This window comes from Rhynchophorus ferrugineus, unplaced genomic scaffold (assembly GCF_030347505.1).
Source record: "Rhynchophorus ferrugineus isolate W39M unplaced genomic scaffold, kcgeb_rfMv2 rfM8, whole genome shotgun sequence".
Taxonomy (NCBI): domain Eukaryota; kingdom Metazoa; phylum Arthropoda; class Insecta; order Coleoptera; family Curculionidae; genus Rhynchophorus; species Rhynchophorus ferrugineus.
This window is the reverse complement of record NW_027472587.1, coordinates 21,081,550-21,102,444: the sequence shown is the minus strand read 5'-3', so window position 1 is coordinate 21,102,444 and position 20,895 is coordinate 21,081,550. Positions and strand designations below refer to the sequence as shown.

Here is a 20,895-nt window from a genome sequence, read left to right as displayed (position 1 = left end):
ACAACGAGACGCATTGTGTGTGGAACCACGTGCGCGTCTTCAATAGACGTAAACGAGGAGACGTGCCCAGAAGACGTCGCCGGCCGCATATTAAATCCGGACATCAACCAAAGTTTTGTTAAAATCCGTCGCTCATTTACATACATTATAAATTATCCATGAAGAACGCACCAAGAACTGACTCGATGACTAATACCGTCGTGTTTGGTTCGTTTGAACATTTTTCTTCGAAACGATGTTCTCGTTGGTGTTAGGGAAAGTCCACAGTTGTTTCCTTCAACTAAAACCCTAGACAATCGTCACACATTACATCAATCCTGAAAAGGTTCCTGGAATTGATGATATTTCACCTGGGCTGTTATAGTTAATGCCTGTTTGAATCTGAAGCCTGTCTAGGAATGTTTTAAGATACATTATAAATTATCCATGCAGAACACACAAGTGTACTGGGTCCGATACTGTATCTCCTACATACAGGCTGTGGCGTTACTGTGGCAACATATGCAGACGATAAATCTAAATATCTCATGAAGGTCTTCAAAAACCCGAACACAAACTGTGGCTGAGGTCATGGCGTATTAAACCAAATGAAAAAATCTACACATGTAATTCACTCTGCCTAGAATATGCCGCGATGAATTCATTTCAAATCAGTTTTCAAAATTCACCTTAAAATTCATGCAGAAATGTGTAACTGGGAACCACGTCTTCGAATTGATGTTTCTGGTGACTTTGCAACACTATCGCGCACCAGAGCCACATTTACAGCGTTATGAGACGTCCTTTGTCTTCCAGAACGAGGCATGTCTGCTGGCGTACCGTCCTGTCGAAAATTCGCATGTAAACGGTAAATTGTGGTTTTGCGACGCACTGGACGATTAGGATATTTTTAACGCAATTTCCGCTGAGTGGCAATAATGAAACGATTATTTTCAATAAATATTCTCACTATGCTCGTTCTTGTGGCATATATTTGTCCATAATAAAATTTGGACGTCAACACAACACAATAGTTAAAGCGAAACTAAACGAAAACGTCGCATAACCAAGATGGCACTCAATGAAAATGGTAGCGAGATTTTTGCCCCACACATCTTACCATATCTGCCAAAGAGTTAGTACTCATTCTCTCATATATTCTAACTAAATTCTCATGTATATTCTGAACAATTACACACACGTCTTTGACATTCTACAAAGCGATTTTCTAAAGTTATCCTATATTAAGTATATACTCTCTTTTAGCTTTTCTTTTTTTAGCTGGATTATTGTCAACATTGGATTATAGTCCCGAAAGTTTCATTTAGTTGCTGTCATTATTCAAGTCAATAGCTAAACTGTTAATTTCCCCCCTAATACTAGTTCATAATTCCACTGTTTGCCAACTTTTTCTGATGAAGTCCATCCAAACTAAAAGTTCAAGTGTAGACAAGGCTCCTTTTCACATACAGACAAACAGTTCTTTCTTGAATATCCTTCTGGACCTGCTTGTCCATTGTAGTAATTGTTTGTCAAGCAATCATAGGGAAGAATGCATATTGCTCTGTTGCCATATTGTTCACTCATCTGATCTACAACGTATCTATTTTCAGATTAATGTCTAAAAAAGTTAATTGCTGAAAACACAATTAAACATTACCAGTACCTATGGATTTAAAACGTTCGATTTTGAAATATATATTGTTAAATCTCTAGATCTTTTTTATTATTCTCTTAGAACTTTAACAATGTGCCGTAGGTAAGAAGTATTATTATATACTTTCGGTTATATAATATAACTATCCTGACGTGTAGAAGATCACTTCAGTAAGTGCTCTGCTGTACAACTTATAATCTAAATCTTATTCTAGATACTATTCTAACTTATTCTAGAGATTATTAAATACCACTCTATATGTAGATTAATGAGTTCGTATGGTAGTTTGCGTTTGAGCCTATGCACTACACTGTCATCGCGCATATTTCGAATCACACTCGTTATGGGTTCTAAGGGGATATCACGTTGAATCAGTTTGTTGGACACGTAATATGGGGCATCGACGATGACTCGCAACACTTTGTTCTGGAACCTCTGGAGGATATCTATGTTAGATTTGCTAGTTGTACCCCACAGTTCAACACCATTGGTCCAAATTGGCCTAAGTATCGACTTATACAGCAAAACCTTGTTATCTAATGGTAATTTAGATTTACACCCTATCAATCAACATATTTGGTTTAGTTTAAGCCCAAGCTGTTTGCGTTTTGTCACTATATGTTGTGTTCATATCAAACGTCGATCAAAATGCAGACTAATTTAAATAACGAATATTCCTAAATGTTATTATATGTTTTTAAAAGTTCAATTGAGATCATTTTCAGTTAATTTTCAACATAGTTTCATTTGTTTCAATTGTTTTCTGTTTCCCTCATCTTTGTACCCTTTACTTGTGCTTTTCCTAACTCGTAAGATAATCAGGGCTATTAATAATAAATCCCCAAATGTTATTGATCTTTATGATTAGTCTTAGATCACACCTCACTTTTATAGCCCTAATTGTTTAATTAATATAGCAGTTGTTTTTATTACGAATATTATTTTGAATTGTCATCTATAAAAGGCTATTGAGCTTTTAGTGTGGAATAAAAATTAGATTTTATATACAAACGACATATTTTTATAGACTATATTTTTTTAATAGATTTGATTTATTGAAATGCACCATTCAAAAATAGGTAATTTCTAACATGGTGTTTTTTTTACTTCACTTCAAACAATGGCATCTTAGCAATTATAAATCCTAATGCAATTTATTGTAGATTTTCGTTTCCTTCATCCCAAAATACTTATATTCTGAGAGTTTTATCTTTATCGAAGAGATAAAAAAATATTCCACATTTTCCATATATGTAGTCGTGAAATTTTGCGATTTTTTGCCATTTTCATATTTTTTTCTGTCATTTCCATTCCAGTAACAGTAGGTTAATGAAAATTACAGGCATTATGAAGAATTTTACGCTGAATCGAATGGCGCATTAAAGCCAATGAATCAAAATCCACGCATATAACGTTTACCCTACGTAGAAGAACATGTCCACCAGTAAATATCAATCATCGTCAACTCCCCCAAGCAGAGCATGTTAAATATCTTGGTATGCATTTAGATCGACGCCTAACCTGGAAGAAGCACATACTCTCTAAACGGAAACAACTAGGACTAAAATTATATCAAATGTATTGGCTCATTGGGCGCAAATCCAAGTTATCATTAGATAACAAGGTATTGCTGTATGAGTCTATACTCAAGCCCATTTGGACATATGGAATTCAACTATGGGGTACCGCTAGCAAATCTAATATATCCATCATTCAACGGTTCCAAAATAAGGTGTTGCGTGCCATTGTTGATACTCCGTACTATATTTCAAATAAAGTGATACAACGCGATATTCCTCTAGAACCTATAACGAGTGTAATCCAACGTGTTTGTGTGAAGTACTTCGAAAGAGTGTCAGTGCATCCCAATGTACTCGCTAATCAGCTAAATATGCGACGTGATAGTGAAGTGCGTAGACTAAAACGTTTAACACTACCTGATCTGATTACTGGACATATATAGAGTTTAGAATAAGCATTAGAATAAGACTAATTAATTAAGATAATATTTTATACAGAAGATTGCTTAATGAAGTGATTTTCTACATGCCATGTATATATAATATAAACAGAAGAAATACTTATTGCCAATAGGGCAGATTGTGGACTCACGAAGAGTAATAAAAAAAAAAGTGTTTCATAGTATTTAGTACCAATGTTTTATCATTTACCAATAATTGCAGGTTAATAGAAATTACGTGAATTATGACAACATTTTAAGTTGAATCCAAATATATTTCGGTAAACAATTATCATGCCCCGAAGAACCATCAATATCACAAAAACAAACAAACAAATATGAGGATAGATCTCAATAAACATCGGTTCCGGCGTAAAGAGATAAGAGTTTCGCGGATCAAACACAATACCCCTTAAAAAACACAAGTGTCACATTTCCGCAAACTTATATGCATAGTGTTTATGATCTACTAATTCTCCTAAAGATTATCGACCATTTCATCGATTACCCTGCACGCCAGACTGGAATCCTCGAGATATTGATAAGATTGCAATAATAAACCGACACGACATGACCGCCACATATAAAACAAGATCAGCGAATTCGTCTGGATCACATTCATCGATTCTTATTAAGTATGTTGGTGTATCGAACAGTGATAGTAGTGGTACTGGCGCTTCTCCGTACAGGTATCATCTCAAAACGTTTTGCTAGGTCTTATTTCTTCGATTGTTGATGTTTTTTTTCGTTGGTCGGTATAGCGCATGGAGGATTTCTGCGTATTGTCAATGGGACTGATGCTAATATCACTGAATTTCCATACATGGTACGTATTAGGGTACATAATTTTATGTGGTGATTAAACAAACCCGTACAGCAGATTTATTACCGTAAAATATTATTTTAGTACATAAAATTTATATTGCCTATTAATATTACCAATAATGTTAGTGATTAAAATAATAAACTATAATAATTATTATAACGGTATAGGTATATATTTGTTGGTATCCGAGTTTTGTTCTGAAAAAACCCTTTAAGATTTCGACGACGTTTCGGCAGAATCTGATCTGCCATCTTCAGGGCTTGCTTGCCTCCGTTCTACTTCTCGTTATACATTGGAAGTAAAAAATGTACGGTGTAAATTAGAAATTATCAAATGCACTCGAGTATCTGTATCAAGATAACGAGTAAATCTTATTTCATCACAATTCCTCTTAAGTTTCCACTTCATATCGCCGGATATTCTACATTAGGTCGAGGATTAAACAACCTTTGACGCGTTAACAACAACTTTTATTTTTTGGAACACCTGCTTCTGATAACATTGTGTGGCAATTGTTTTTTTCATTAACGTTAAATAAAACGGCATTTTTTGCCAAATTGTGCCTGCTGAACGCAAAAACTTAAACGGGCTTTTTGTAACACGTGCCATTTTAAAGTAGCGTTACATTAAAGTGCTATAAATAAAAACAGTATCAAAGTCTTAAATCATATTTATTTATTTACATTATCCTTTTAAAAATCATCGGCCTGGCACATAGATGGCGCTACTAGAATTAAATCCTTATGCTTTTTAGTTAGCCCTAACCCTCAAGATATGCGTGGATAAATTTGACAGCTGTCGGATCATTAGTTTGTGAATGAAGGAAATTTCTTTCTAATATTGCTTTTTGAAGGGAAAAATACAGTTAAAGCAAAAACTTGGCTTGATGCCGACTTTTCCGACACTGCCCCAAGAAAATCAACCATCAAGGATTGGTATGTTAAGTTTAGACGTGGTGAAATGAGCACCGAAGACGGTGAACGCAGTGGACGCCCAAAAGAGGTTGTTACCGTTAAAAAAACGTAAAAAAATCCACAAAATGATTTTGAATGACAGTAAATTGAAATTGAATGAAATAGCAAACACTTTGAAGATATCAACTGAACGTGTGCATCAAATCCTTCGCGAATATTTGGGTATGAGAAAGCTCTGTGCAAAGTGAATGCCGCACGAGCTCACTTTTGACCAAAAAGAACGATGAGTTGTTGATTCGGAGCAGTGTTTGAAGATAAGATGATGAAGCGTAATAATTCCGAATTTTTAGCGTCGATATGTGACAATGAATAAAACATGACTCCATCATTTTACCCCGAAGTCAAATCCAAATCGTGGGAAAACGCAACAGTAGGTTATGGGGTATGTATTTTGAGATGCACATGGAATAATTTTCATTGACTACCTTGAAAAAGGAAGGATCATCAACAGCGACTATTGCATAGCGTTATAGGACCGTTTGAAGGACTAAATCGCCAAAAAACGGCCGCATTTGAAGAAAAAGAAAGTGCTGCTTCACCAAGACAATGCAGCGTATCACAAGTCAGTGAAAACGATAGCAAAAATCCATGAATTGAGCTTCGAATTGCTTCCTCATTCACCGTATTCTCCAGATCTCGCCCTCAGCGACTATTTCCTGTTTTCTGATCTCAAAAGAATGCTCGCTGGGAAAGAAATTTTCGTCGAATGAAGAGGTGATCGCCGAAACTGAGGCCTATTTTGAAGCAAAGGACAAATCGTACTACAAAAATGGCATCGAAAAGTTGTAGGATCAGTATAATCAGTGCATCACCTTTGAAGGGAATTATGTTGAATAAAAAAAACTAATTTTGCCAAAAAAATGTGTTTTACTAAGGTAGGCCTGCGGCTCAATTGACCTGTTAATACGTATTTACAAACATACAATGAATCAAAATATTTAATTATAGAAAAAATGAGTCATATATTAACTTTTCCTCTTATGCTCAGTAGAATTATCTTTCATTACAAACCAGCAGTAATATGCTAACATTTTAACATTCACCAACATTCACCACAGCATCACCTAATTTACAGAAAACAATTTTCGAATACAGAAAAACCCTTTACAATTTTTATATATTGCCTTGACAACATTTTTGGTTAAACCAAGTTTTATATGTAAGGGTGAAAGAATCATATTTTCTTGGGGAGTAAAGTCAGTTCTTTTTAGTCAATCATTAACGTCATAGTGGTATTTGGTATCTTTACTGTCCCACAAACAGTGAAAACAACAATATTTTGTGAAACCTCTGTGTACTCCAAGTAATATAGCAACAACTGTTAAATCAGGACAAACTTTCCAGTTGTATTTCACAACAACAGACATCCTTAATTTAGCTACCTTGGGCTGTTTCTTCCAACGACAACAACGTTCCTTTTTTCCGCACATACCTTAGATATATAACACTTTTGAGACTGAAGATACATTATAATCAAATAATAGTGGTTATAATTAAGTCACACAAATGATGAACGTACTGTATATCACAGGTACACAAAAATAGCGTTATAAACAGAACAAAACAAATTTTGTGCGACAATTCCAACAAACCAATCGAAAAAGTCAAGTCTCAATTGGCGAGACCACGCAAAACACTTCCTCTGTTTCGCCTATTTAAGCTAAACCTCTATATGATAGTATAATGCTGATATCATACTTATTATCTGTCAAATTTGACGTTTAACGAATCAGTTAAACCAACATTATTATGTATAGTCCATCCAATAAAAAAAAACAATGCACGTCATCAACACCCTCGAATGTATTGTCAAATTCAATTTATAAAAACGTAAAATCCCATTCAAACTCGGAGTATTTTTCTTCCTCATTTTACTAATTAGCATTACTCTAGTTAAATAGAGATAGAATAAAGTCTGATGCGTCCGAATATGTAACCAAATCGGTCTATAAAATTCGATATGTGTTGGTACTGGTCGACACCGTTGTCCTATGTTAATGTAAATATAATAAAACAACTCTAACCTACAAAGTATTGTGGCTGTTTAATTAAATGTTAATAGCTCCATCAATAAATATGCATTAGATATACTGTAATGTTAAAATAAATTATATTTTATAATGTTATATTTGTTTGATTATATTATTTACATTAACATTTTTTGTCAGATTCAAAATAAGGGGAAACTTCAATTTGGTGCGACAACGTTGCATTATAAATTTTGATGACGCGCATTGCCCACAGAATGTGTTGTATTCGAGGGACTATATCACATCACTACATAGTATAAAACAAAGTCGCCTTTTCCGTCCCTATATCCCTATGTGCGCTTAAATCTTTAAAACTACGCAACGGATTTTGATGCGGTTTTTTTCAATAGATAGAGTGATTCAAGAGGAAGGTTTACATGTATAATACATGCATAATATACTAAGGCAACATTGCTAATTTTAGAGGTTTCTAACGTGATGTCGCAAATTAACCTATTTTTTTAGGCTTATTTAGCAATTAGCAAAAACGCTGCCTAACCCTACGAGTTAGATCAAATTAATGTACTACAGTATTGTACACCATAAAAAGGTCTACAAAAAAGTCCGCGATGGTATATGTTTATCTTTTAGGGATAACCCACATTAACCATTTTTATTGTTTACTTTGTACGTGAGAAAATGGCTTATTTACGAAGCTATTTTAAGCAATACGGCATTAATCCTTATCGAATTAAGTACCTTAAATACAGTGTGCAATTAATATAGATCAATATGGTTCCTTACAGCATGTAAATTAAACAAATATTTTCGGAGATATTACAAATTTAAAATTTGCGTTTAAAAATGTGTAATGTAATAAAAATTGTATGAATTTAGATATTCCAAAGATAGCAGGAAATCTTCATAGTAAGTATAGGGGAAGAGGAATTGTTTTACTCCAAATTTAATGCGTGCAGACCAAGGGCAGTAATGAATGAACCAAAAATACTGTTTTCATTGAGTGACATAGGCATATATATTTTATGCCCGTGCAAAGTCGGAGCGGGCCGCTATGTTTTTATATACAACGTTCATATTTTTTCTGTAGTGTATTTAATTTAGTATCAGCATTGCACCCGTGCGAAGCCGGGGCGGGTCGCTAGTTTAATATACAATGAAACCGTGTCAACCGTTGTCATCTGCCAAAGTTAACATTTCAAGTTCAAGTTCAAAGTTATTTTGTACATACGACATTTAAATTTGTGACATCAAAACGTCGCAATGTTGCCGCATCAACTTTGTGTTTTAGTTAAGTTTGGCTTTGACCTATAACAAAATTGTAATCTAAATAAAATAATTGAAAAAAAATGTTATCAAATATAATTTGTTTTAAGATTATAGTACATCTAAAAACCACAGCTAATTATACAGCCACAATAGTTTATAGATTAGAGTTATAACCTCTTATCACAAGTGAAGCATTTTGCATACGTCTGACAACTGGACGACTTTGACAGACTCATTCGTTTACGTGTTTGAACTAATCAGGCAGCATTGTGTCTCTTTTTAACTAGAATAAAATAGGGAAGGAAAATATTGTCTGATTCTAAAACGAATTTACAAATTACGGCGGGCAATACATTAAACATCTTGACGACGTATGTTATGTATCGACTTGGTCTTGTGTCAAAACATGATAAAACTCATATTTATGTATACATTATTATGTATAAACAAAGCTGATACTAATCAGAACGTCACTCTTCCAAACATTCCATAATACTTCCTCGTAGGCCTCCCTAAGATCGTACTATACGGATACCGAAGAAATACACGTCTGCGGCGGTTCCATAATAGCCAGGAAATGGATCCTCACCGCGGGACACTGTTTGAGCCAGAAGTATTACGTCAAATCGAGCGACCTCCATTGCAGCTCTAATACGCCCTTTCCCATTGTTTTTTCTAGCATAACGTCGGCCAGGGTGGGCCATACCGACTTGGACGATTTCTCCACCAATCACACCTTCAGCGTGCCGGCGCTCCGTACGGTACTGTACCCGAACTACACCGAAGAGCTGAACGCCATCAACGATCTGGCGCTGGTCGAGGTAGAGGATGGCGAGTAGGTTTCCTAACACGACGCGTTATCAATCGGGTTCCGTACTGTTCCAGCTGGCCACGCCATTGAACTTCTCCAGCACCATCAAACCTGTCAGTCTACCGCAAGTCAACGCCACCACTCCGTTCAACAGCTTGGCGTGGATAGCTGGTAACTTTTAACCAATATTTAAACATCATAAAGTTCACAACGTACCAGTCTCCACTGCATAAGCGCTGCAGTGCTCTCAAAAAATAGTTGTCTCGATCCAAACGGTCTAAAACGATGCCGATACTTAAATGAAGATTTCGCTGCATTTAGTCACAGAGTAATAGAGATGCAAGTCAATAGGGGACTCTGGTGCAAAGTTTTGCTTTGCCCAACATCCAGAGGGCGCCATAATTGGCCATTCAAGTAATTTGATTGGTCAATTTTAATATCCATTATAGGCACCTGTAAGAAAAATATTTTACTGTGAAGACATTCCATAGGTTCATTAGTAGTGTTTGGCACGTGACAACTTTGACGTCATATTTAATTGACTAATCACTACATAGTATAAAACAAAGTCTCCTTTTCTGTCCCTATATCCCTATGTGCGCTTAAATCTTTAAAACTACGCAACGGATTTTGATGCGGTTTTTTTCAATAAATAGAGTGATTCAAGAGGAAGGTTTATATGTATAATACATGCATAATATACTAAGGCAACATTGCTAATTTTAGAGGTTTCTAACGTGATGTCGTAAATTAACCTATTTTTTTAGGCTTATTTAGCAATTAGCAAAAACGCTGCCTAACCCTACGAGTTAAATCAAATTAATGTACTACAGTATTGTACATCATAAAAAGGTCTACAATACAGTCCGCGATGGTGTATGTTTATCTTTTAGGGATAACCCACATTAACCATTTTTATTGTTTACTTTTTACGTGAGAAAATGGCTTATTTACGAAGCTATTTTAAGCAATACGGCATTAATCCTTATCGAATTAACTACCTTAAATACAGTGTGCAATTAAAATAGATCAATATGGTTCCTTACAGCATGTAAATTAAACAAATATTTTCGGAGATATTACAAATTTAAAATTTGCGTTTAAAAATGTGTAATGTAATAAAAATTGTATGAATTTAGATATTCCAAAGATAGCAGGAAATCTTCATAGTAAGTATAGGGGAAGAGGAATTGTTTTACTCCAAATTTAATGCGTGCAGACCAAGGGCAGTAATGAATGAACCAAAAATACTGGATCGATTTTAATCACGTTTTCATTGAGTGACATAGGCATATATATTTTATGCCCGTGCAAAGTCGGAGCGGGCCGCTATGTTTTTATATACAACGTTCATATTTTTTCTGTAGTGTATTTAATTTAGTATCAACATTGCACCCGTGCGAAGCCGGGGCGGGTCGCTAGTGAAATATAAATTTTAAAAAAATTCTGAAATAAATATATTAAACATAAATAAAAATATAATATGTAAAAATAAATAAATATAAATATATAATGTAAATTTATCTATAAAAGTATATAGCCTACCTTGTTATTGCTTTTAATATTTTATCTGAAAGATCATTATGGAATGTACAATGGAATGGGTTTTATATTTACTTGTTTGTATTTGGCAAAATGTTATATTATCGACGGGACGAAATCGCCGAATAAAATAAGAGATGCTCAAAGACCTAGTGACAATATAATAAAACAATTTTGTTGGAGCCTTGGGCACGAGATATTGTCTTGCATCTATAAAATGAGTCTCAACTTGTGAGTCTACTGATTTATTCATAATTGTATGTAAACAAAAATAATAATTAATTTCTTTTTTCAAAAGTTTTACTAAAAAGATATACCTGAGATGTACGACGTAAAACTTTGTTTGGACTTATAAGAACATCTGAAAGCAGAAAGGGGGGTACTGGATGAATTAATACAACCATTACCTTCTGGAGTTTGTTCAAAAGTCGATGACACTTGCTTCGGACGCTCTGGTTGTAGGCCTGAAACGATGGAAATAGGCACTACAAATATGACAGTTTAGAAATTAATGGTAACAGTTATGAACAGAAATGTGACTGACTCCTTCAGTTTACCTTCTATATCATTTTGATTCTGATCCATCTCCATTTGTACATATTCTGGGCTCATGGTATTATTTTCACCATCACTAAATTGTTCATAAATACTCAAAGAAAATTTTATATGTACCATAAAAAAGTCTATGATACACGCGGTACGGATCATAAATCTGTTTCATGTTTAACCCAACCAGTTTAAGAGTTTTAATGTTTTCTACTCATTTCTTAAAGATCGCCGGGAACTTTTTTAACGGAAAACGATGATGTATTTCCTCACTTTCTCTACATCTGAGCACACAACAATTCCTAGAAGCAGAATGCATTTCAACTACCGCCTTGTATATACTAATAAAATAATATAATTTAATCTATAAACGTTATAAAAAGCTAACTACACTGTTCTCTATATAAAGCACATTGAAAATGACGTTGAAAACAAATAAACAAACCATAGAACGAAGGGAACTAATCAGATCCCGTCGGGGCCCTTAGCATAGCGATTAAAACAAGTAATATGTTAAAGGTAGCGACATCTACATGTTGGACATCGCGAAACATTTCCCCAAAATTTACGATAAAGTTAAATCTCTATTTATCTATGGTTTATAAACTATAGTCATTATAACAAATCGTGGCAGACAATACATTATACATCTTGATGACGTATGTTCGTTGCTTTTTTGGATAGACTATATTAATATTTCATCACAGGTTGGGGCATGATCAACGAGTCGACCTACGAACCTTCCGACATCCTCCAAAAGGTACAAATCACCGTATTCTCCGACGCCTACTGCCTGCAGACTATTGGGGAAGACTACTCGGTGGGACAGAACCTATGCGCTGGGAACATCAACAACACCAAAGGACATTGTAGCGTGAGTATCTATTACTGCAACCTACTCGTCTTTCATCGAATTACAACGTAACGGTTTCTAGGGAGACTCAGGAGGTCCCCTGGTGATAAACGGAATCCAATGGGGCATAATATCGTGGTCGATAAAACCCTGTATATCCGCTCCAGGAGTCTACACGAGCCTAACCAATCCCAGCTATCGCAAATGGATATCATCGGTGGCCGGTGTCTAAAAACGCCCTACAATCGAACGAAACACGCTGTGCTATTTTATCCTCAATAAAATGTTTCAAGACATCCTAATTTATTGTTTTTAATCATCTGGTGGCAGTTACAGGTGCCCAAAATATTAACTTACGTAAAATATAGTTAAGAGCAATAATATAGTTATATAGTTAATGTTATTCAACCTTATAAACTATAATAAATACAATTTTTTTACTATCGATTGAATCAAACTTGCCTTTCACCAAAGCTGCCATATTCTGATTTTATTCTCTAATACCTAGCTTCTGTCAAAACTTGATAATTCTTTAATTTATTGGCAGATTCAATCCCATCTCAAATCAAATTCAGTCAAATGCAACTCATATCAAAGCTGATATGTATCAAAACATCCATGAAAGGTCACGTGTACTGTTCTAACAACAACCATCTAATAACGCAGTAAAATTTTCAGTCAAAAAAAAAACGAAAGAGAAACAACAATTCACTTAATATATAATTCCAATATTATTGAACATTATAAAATACAATATATATATATACGAATATTTTTACATAGTTAATAATACACGTGGACTAGGTACAGAACAATAGGTACCGGCCAATTTATTTATTTATTTACTCATTCGCGTTAAAAACGTAAAAATAAACAACACTATCTTAAATAGTTGCGCGCCCAAGCCGCAAAGGTCCATCAGAAAGAAAATCCTGACGATCGCTATACCGTCGGTTGTTTTACGAAATTAAAAAAAAAACAAAAGAAAAAAATCGTCGTTAACAGATAAGTAAAGATCGACGTTGCCAGACCGCCTGTCGATTTCTGGTATCTCGATTTCACTTCGCCCGTCCAATATCACAATGAGATCGCAATCTGGCGAAGATGTACGCAACGTAGCAATAAAACATGTATAAAACCAACGGAACTAAAAGGGTAAATGCATTTTTTTCGTGACAAAATTCAACAATTTTCATCTAACACGCCTGCGTGAGGGAGGGAGGATAGAGGGGGCGTAGTTATTTTTCTAGATCGCCAATTTTCTCCCAATCGTCGTCCGTGCTACAGCCGCTGCTGCCCGATTCTCCTTTTTGGACGGTTTTGCTGGAGTCCGAATTTTTTGCGGCCGGCTTCCTCAAAGACAACGACTTTCTCTTTTGTTCCTTCTCGTACTCCTCCAGTAAAGCGATCTGCTCTTCCTCCGTCAGCTCGACGTTAGCAGCAAAATATTCTGAATTAATCAGAAAAAAAACTCAAAATTGAAACTAATAGCAAGAATATATCTACTCACCGTTCTCCCATTTAAGCTCGTCTTTCTCCACATACTGTTTGGATTGTGTCTGGGTCAGGGTCTCCTCTTTCTCCTTCTGTTCTCTCCTTTCCGTCTGTTCCTGTTTGGCCAGTTCGTCTTCCAACAGAGCCTTCTTAAACAAATACCGTTTCCAAAACAATTGGTGTTCTATAACGTCTGGTACCAATTTGGCATAGTGCTTCTTCAGGACCTCTGAACTATTTACATGCCTGGCTATACGATCGTCAGACAGCTGATCGGACTCCAAGATCTCTAGCCAGCATTCGTACTGTTGCTGCAGGCTCAGATCGGGATCACACAAATATGTTTCTGGATTTTTTTGTAGTTCATACAAGGCTTTCTATATGAGGTAAACATTAGAATGTTGTAACAAGCAACGTTAATACATGTCACCTGATATTTGCTGAGACTGTGAGTTTCTGAGTTCTCTATGATTAATATTTCCGTGTCGCTATCATCTGGAGTGGGATTTAGAACTGTGTTCATCTGACCTAAAATATCGCAATATCCGCGGTACGTTCCGGCGACGATTTACTGAATCACTTACCTAAGAACGTGCTGAAACTCCTCTTCACCGTGTTAACAGTTGAATCGGGGGACTCCAACTAAAAGCATGGCACATAAGACTTTTAGGTACATGCATTTTCTTAACCTTACATTTAACGTTTTCTCGACTACAGCTCCAGCCGACGACACCACACTGCTGGCTTCATTCTTGACGACCGTTCCGAACTCCTCCAAGTCCTTCTTGACGAACTCCAACACTTCCGTACTCTGAAACAGATCGTCTCAGCGCCATATCGCTCACCACCTGCTAATAGTTTACCTTATTTTTGGCCGCACTTAACCAAGAATTTAACCAGCTATTTCTATTCGAACCGCTACAAAAAAAAACAAAACGACAATTACGCTTTAACAACCTCATAACACAACAAACTATCAACAGTACATATGGATCCCAACTGACCCTAAGCCCGAAACATACTTTAAACGATCCGACGATCGTACTAGAATATACACTCCGTACCTTTTCTGTTGATTCTCAGACATTCTTATAATGCGATCGTTTGGCGTCTTCGAACACTAAAAATTTAATAAAAATATTTATCTATTGACAACTTCTTTGACAGATTTCCTGTTACTATTTTGTTTTTATTCCTATTTCCCAACAGATGTTCGTATATAGGCAACTCCATATTAGAGTTATAAATAGAAACATTACATAATATAATATATATTCCTTTTGGTATTATTTTTGATCTCTTAATGTTAGAATCTATTGATATATTCTATATATATAATTTTTTATTTCCCCTATGAAACGTATGATAGGATGAAAGGTGGGAAAAGTGTGGAAAAAAAGAAGAGTGGGAAATATTACAAAAGTTGTATTATACAAATATTTATGTGTATATATTTCGTGGTTATTAAAACGTTAATAGAATTCATTCTCCTCTCCATATGTATTTGTAAACCGTCACTGCAACCTCTGCTATAGTCATCACAAGTGTTCCCCAATCAAAACTTGAACCGGAAGCTACGAACAATCAATTGAAAAGACAAAAACACTTTAAATAAAACATTTTACTTACAACCATTCCAATCCAATGGTCTTGACGAAAATCCTCTCGATTTCCAATAAGCAACGTTATTTGGATTCAGTTGGTTGGCTCTGTTATTTAGACCTGAAATGTCCATTTTACGTTAGCTGTCTCCGGTGAGTCAGACAACGAACACGACTGATGATAAAAGTAATAGAAAAAGTCCGAATTGACAGGAATATTTATAGCGGCCAGCTACTCTTTTTTTGGGACCAGCACAGAAAACTAACCTAAATATCTTGAAAATTTTTCAAAATATACTTTTAACGGATATTTTTTGACCGATATATCTATATTTTTCGGTATTTTGTAAAAAATAATTCAAAACATTTTAATTATTTTTAATAAACCTCTAATATTAGTATTTAATTATAAATGTTTAGTGCATTGCGACACTTAATTTTAAAGGTTCATTAAATATCTCTTCTTTTTAAAATACTAAAAGATTAGCGATATCTTGTTGGGCCGGTATATCTATATTTTTATTTTTCCTTAAAAATATCTATACATATTTTTTTAGGTGTATTTATGGTGGCCTAGTGGATCGTTGCAGTCGCTATATATATGTTTTATATATAGATTTGGTCGTTGTCATAGAGTTTATATTACTCTACGGTCGTTTCAAAGGCAAATCTGGAGAATAAAAATAGATTTACGGTTAAGAAGACGCATAATAATTAGACCATTAGAAATAGGGAGCAAGAGAATTATTTAATGGGGAATCTTAGCAGGAACACAAGAAATTGAAATTGCAACGGTGCCAATTGTTGAAATTTATACGTATATCTGAAGAACATAATAAAATTGAATAAAAATCTTGAATTTACGAGATTTTGTTGAGACCTATGTTTTTTGGTACATTTTTTTCGTAAATTTTTTCTTTCGTTCTAAAATAATTTTGAAGAGAATTAATAATAGAAATAGAATAGAAGAAGAGAAAATAAAACAATACGCAGGATCAACTATGCCTATATAATTAATATGATATAGATTTGAATCCAAATTGCAAAAATTAAAATTGAATGAATACATACCTAGATGGAATGTCTTCACATATCTGTTTGAATTAAAAGTGCACCATTCACAAATCTATGTGATATCCATTACTGCCTACTATTTCTAATCAGAATATGAACAATACAAGAATAAATCTACCATCGGTAAGGTTAAATAAGTTGGCCGTCGCAAAATCAGTAAAATACCGGTTATAATTCTCCACAAATAGTCACTACTTCATTAATTACATGCCATATCGCAAAAAATTATACATCTGTCGACAAAATTCCTCATAACATGGAAGATTTCCATCACACATTGATGACACCATTGAATTGGTGACTTTGCTCTACCAATATATGTGACTAAGGATTCACACTCAAAAAAAAACACACAAAACTAAATTGGATAGCACTTTAACTACTCTAATAAACTTAATACTAATAAATAAATAATAAATATACAAATAATTCAAAATATAACCCCTGAATTCCCTTGTATTTTTGATGAATAGATTATATTAATTAACATTAATTGACTATATTATTATCTCTTAATTTTATTTTATTTACACAACAGAAAAAGTTTACTAGCCTTTTATTAATTATTTTATAATAATAATAATAATACCAATAATAAAAATTAATATAACCCTATTTTCTTCTTCTTGTGCCTCCATGAAACTAACTTAAAAAATGCATAAAAATAAAAATGTTCCCTTAAAACGTCTGTCACTCGACAGATATCATTGACTAAAACTCTGCAAACAAAACCTAATCGATAATAAAACTTTAATTCGGGATACGTCGAGTGCAACTTAAACAAAAATGTGTTTAATTATAAATATCGATACACGTATCGTGCATAATTAATACCAGTAAATAACTTTAAATCTCCATTTTTACTTAATAATATTTACGGCAGTCATTAATGTCGAAAACAGAATTTGTAATCCTACCCAACGATGCATGTTATTGATTTATCTAAGTCTATATTTCGCAAGAGAAGACAAAAATATCTCTGCTAATATCGTAAATAGAATTACCATCCATAAAAACTAAATCTAATTAAAAAAACACACATTTTTTAAATGTGTTTATGCCAGTTATTTGGTTTATTAACTCTTATTAAATTACGTGGACTTCGATCTGTCACCAGTGACAACCCTTAGTTAAATATTAAGACAGGTGTCATTAACCGTCATATCAACATTTAGTTCATGGCCCACTACGCGATATGCATCGAAGTTCCCAAGGAATTATTTGTAAATAAAGTTCACGTGTCTTCGATTATGACGTTACTCACACGGTTTATAATATTGTTGTTGTTTTTTCCCTTATTCCGCTGAGGCGGGATTTGGTGCCAAATGTTAATAAATCTTCGTAGGATTAAGATCATTGCGAAACTGTCCCTATATAAATCGAAATGAGGAACGGTGGTTCATCATCAGTCTTCCACAGATCCATCTGTTCGCAGCAATAATGTACGCTATCCAGATAAGTTCGGTCCTGGTGGTGTGCCTGGCAACTACCTATGCCTTTAGAGCACGTAAGTTTTAAAATTTTCGTATTTTCTCGTGTTTTCTTCTTGACATTACACAAGAATTACTGTAGATGCTGCTTTAATCGGCTACACAAGTATCCTCGCATGCGCACAAGGATTTAAGTTTGCAACGTTGCCGGTTGTTGAAAATTATACGTATAATTAAATAACATAATTAAAATAGACTAAACGATCTTCAAGTCACAAGTTAACCTAAAATCGTATAACCTAATATTTCTGTTGAGGCCAAAATAGTTAAAGGTTAATAACATCTTTATTAGATACGCTTAGCACAAACTGAACTATAAATTAAATTATTATATTTCATTTTAACTTGGATTAATTTACAAGCAAGACGAGTGCGAGAAAATACATCAATATGTATTCCTCAATTATAAAATTATAGTAACTTATAGCTATAGTTTACACTAAAGGTATACACTTTATATAAGTTCGTATGATTTCGTTCGCTTCAATCTTCTGACATCCTGCGCGCTGTCCAGGAGTTGTATTGCTTCCACGTTAGTATGATTTAATAATCTTCTTTCGTGCTTCAAGGCGAAATCTTGGGGATAACTTCGCAAATCTATTTGATTTCCAGGTCATCGTGCAGTTCTTCGTCGGTTACGTAGCGACAGGCATTGGTAATCAATCGAAGAACCTTGTTTTGACAGCGTTGGATGACTAGTTGTTTTAAATTTTTAGTGCAACCCCATATTTGCACCCCATAAGTCCAAATTGGAATTATAACTGTCTTATAAATCAACCTTCTTGACCTCCAAAGATGCGTGTATAAATTTAACAGCTGTCGGGTCATTAGTTTATGAATTATAGCATTTTGAGTGAAGCAACTTTTGTTATTGTGATTAAAATGGATAAAAAGGAATTTCGTGTGTTGATAAAATATTGCTTCTTGAAGGGAAAAAATACAGTTGAAGCTAAAACTTGGCTTGATGCCGAGTGTCCGGACACTGCCCCAGGATAATCAACCATCAAGGATTGGTATGCTAAGTTTAGACGTGGTGAAATGAGCACCGAAGACGGTGAACGCAGTGGACGTCCAAAAGAAGTTATTTCCGATGAAAACATTTAAAAAATACACAAAATTATTTTGAATGACCGTAAATTGAAATCGAATGAAATAGCAGACACTCTAAAAATATCAACTGAACGTGTACATCATATCATTCACGAATATTTGGGTATGAGAAAGCTCTGTGCAAAGTGAGTGCCGCGCGAGCTCACTGTTGACCAAAACGACGAGTTGATGATTCGGAGCAGTGTTTGAAGATGATCAAGCGTAATAAACCCGAGTTTTTGCGTCGATATGTGACAATGGATGAACCATTCGAGTGGACTGCGCGCGATGAACCCGCTCCAAATCGTGGGAAAACGCAACAGTCGGCTGGCAAGGTTATGGCGTCTGTATTTGGGATGCGCATGGAATAATTTTCATTGACAACCTTGAAAAAGGAAGGACCATCAACAGCGACTATTACATAGCGTTATAGGACCGTTTGAAGGACTAAATCGCCAAAAAACGGCCGCATTTGAAGAAAAAGAAAGTGCTGCTTCACCAAGACAATGCACGGTGTCAAAAACCTATGAATTGGGCTTCGAATTGCTTCCTCATCCACCTTATTCTCCAGATCTGGCCCCCAGCGACTATTTCCTGTTCTCAGATCTCAAAAGAATGCTCGCTGGGAAGAAATTATTGTCGAATGACGAGGTGGTCGCCGAAACTGAGACCTATTTTGAAGCAAAGGACAAATCGTACTATAAAAGTGGTATCGAAAAGTTGGAGGGTCGCTATAATAAGTGTATCACCCTTGAAGGTATTTATGTTGTATAAAAAAAACTAATTTTGCCAAAAAATGTGTTTTACTATGGTAGGCCGGGGACTTTTCAAAATTGACCTGTTAAGTCTTTAAAAACCTACTATTTATGTACTTTATCTCATAATGCCACTCTTTCAGCCTTGTGTCCAGAGGACAACAGTATTGAAGTGTACTACCCCTCCAATGACTGCTCCAAGTTCTGGCAATGCTCCAACGGTGTCCCCGTGTTGCAACGCTGTCCGGCCGACACTCTCTTTAACAGCGACCTGAACGTTTGCGATAATCCCGAGAGCGTCGTTTGTCCCGCTCCAAAACCGTAAGTTTGGCTGCGTAACCTTCATCATCTTCATCAAGATAACAATATCATAATCATTTAGATCAACCACCACAAGACGCCCCAGACCAACGAGACCTCCAAAACCGACCCTACCTACCAGAAGACCCAGAGAGCAATAGGCGTTTTAAAACAACCCGACTGTATTTCCTTTATAACGATCCTCAGATTCATTTTAATCAATATTTTTAAATAAACCACAGCATGCATTAAATATCCTTTTTATTTTACGCGAGAATATTAATAATCCACTGATTTTTACCAACAGCTTAATAACTAAGGTTGTTAGGTGAAGAAATTTTGCCTATGATATTATATAAAATGAGTCCTTACAATTTTGTTGAAAAGGTTTTTCATCGGGTTGCTGCCGCGCTAAATATTAGTGTGGGTATTGTAAATAACATCGCTTACAAAATGAAGAATAATACGTTAGATTCACCCAAGAAAACCCGTCTACATACAAAGTGGGTGAGGGGACACAAACTATTTTATTGATATAATCATAATTTAATATAATAATTTTTGAGAAAATTGTCTGTCTGAAAAGTATACATAAAAGAGTTAGGGATATGCAGATTTTTGCAGGACGTAAGACATCCTTTAATAAACTCTTACAGGGCATAGCGGAGAGCACCCTCGGAGAGGTTT

At 35.0% G+C, this 20,895-nt stretch overlaps 3 protein-coding genes and 1 long non-coding RNA gene across 6 annotated transcripts; 2 read left to right on the top strand and 2 right to left on the bottom strand.

Moving 5' to 3' along the window:
• The first annotated feature begins 4,178 nt into the window (after positions 1–4,178).
• LOC143201740 (serine protease 33) lies at positions 4,179–12,707 on the top strand. 3 transcript variants are annotated; one of them, XM_076412985.1, is made up of 7 exons: positions 4,179–4,285; positions 4,358–4,434; positions 9,160–9,266; positions 9,333–9,474; positions 9,539–9,635; positions 12,260–12,426; positions 12,488–12,707. In XM_076412985.1, the coding sequence occupies exons 1-7, from the start codon at positions 4,234–4,236 to the stop codon at positions 12,635–12,637; spliced, it is 792 nt and encodes a 263-aa protein (XP_076269100.1). In that variant the 5' UTR covers positions 4,179–4,233; the 3' UTR covers positions 12,638–12,707. The 3 variants fall into 3 exon arrangements, with proteins under 3 accessions (XP_076269100.1, XP_076269102.1, XP_076269101.1); XM_076412986.1 differs by having other exon boundaries at positions 4,183–4,285; positions 4,358–4,422; XM_076412987.1 differs by lacking the exon at positions 9,160–9,266 and having other exon boundaries at positions 4,180–4,285; positions 4,358–4,422.
• Positions 12,708–13,104: 397 nt separating this feature from the next.
• Positions 13,105–15,115, bottom strand: LOC143201737 (BSD domain-containing protein 1-B). The gene is made up of 7 exons (XM_076412976.1): positions 14,964–15,115; positions 14,763–14,817; positions 14,594–14,710; positions 14,484–14,541; positions 14,330–14,427; positions 13,916–14,276; positions 13,105–13,855 (listed from the first exon to the last, which is right to left on the bottom strand). The coding sequence occupies exons 1-7, from the start codon at positions 14,984–14,986 to the stop codon at positions 13,644–13,646; spliced, it is 924 nt and encodes a 307-aa protein (XP_076269091.1). The 5' UTR covers positions 14,987–15,115; the 3' UTR covers positions 13,105–13,643.
• Positions 15,116–15,309: 194 nt separating this feature from the next.
• On the bottom strand, positions 15,310–15,692 carry LOC143201769 (uncharacterized). Its single transcript, XR_013006991.1, has 2 exons — positions 15,529–15,692; positions 15,310–15,473 (listed from the first exon to the last, which is right to left on the bottom strand). It is a non-coding gene; the product is annotated as an uncharacterized LOC143201769 (long non-coding RNA).
• A 2,228-nt stretch (positions 15,693–17,920) lies between these two features.
• Positions 17,921–20,461, top strand: LOC143201762 (peritrophin-1). Its single transcript, XM_076413013.1, has 3 exons — positions 17,921–18,081; positions 20,052–20,229; positions 20,291–20,461. Exons 1-3 carry the CDS (start codon positions 18,015–18,017, stop codon positions 20,367–20,369), a joined length of 324 nt encoding a protein of 107 aa, XP_076269128.1. The 5' UTR covers positions 17,921–18,014; the 3' UTR covers positions 20,370–20,461.
• Positions 20,462–20,895: the final 434 nt, after the last annotated feature.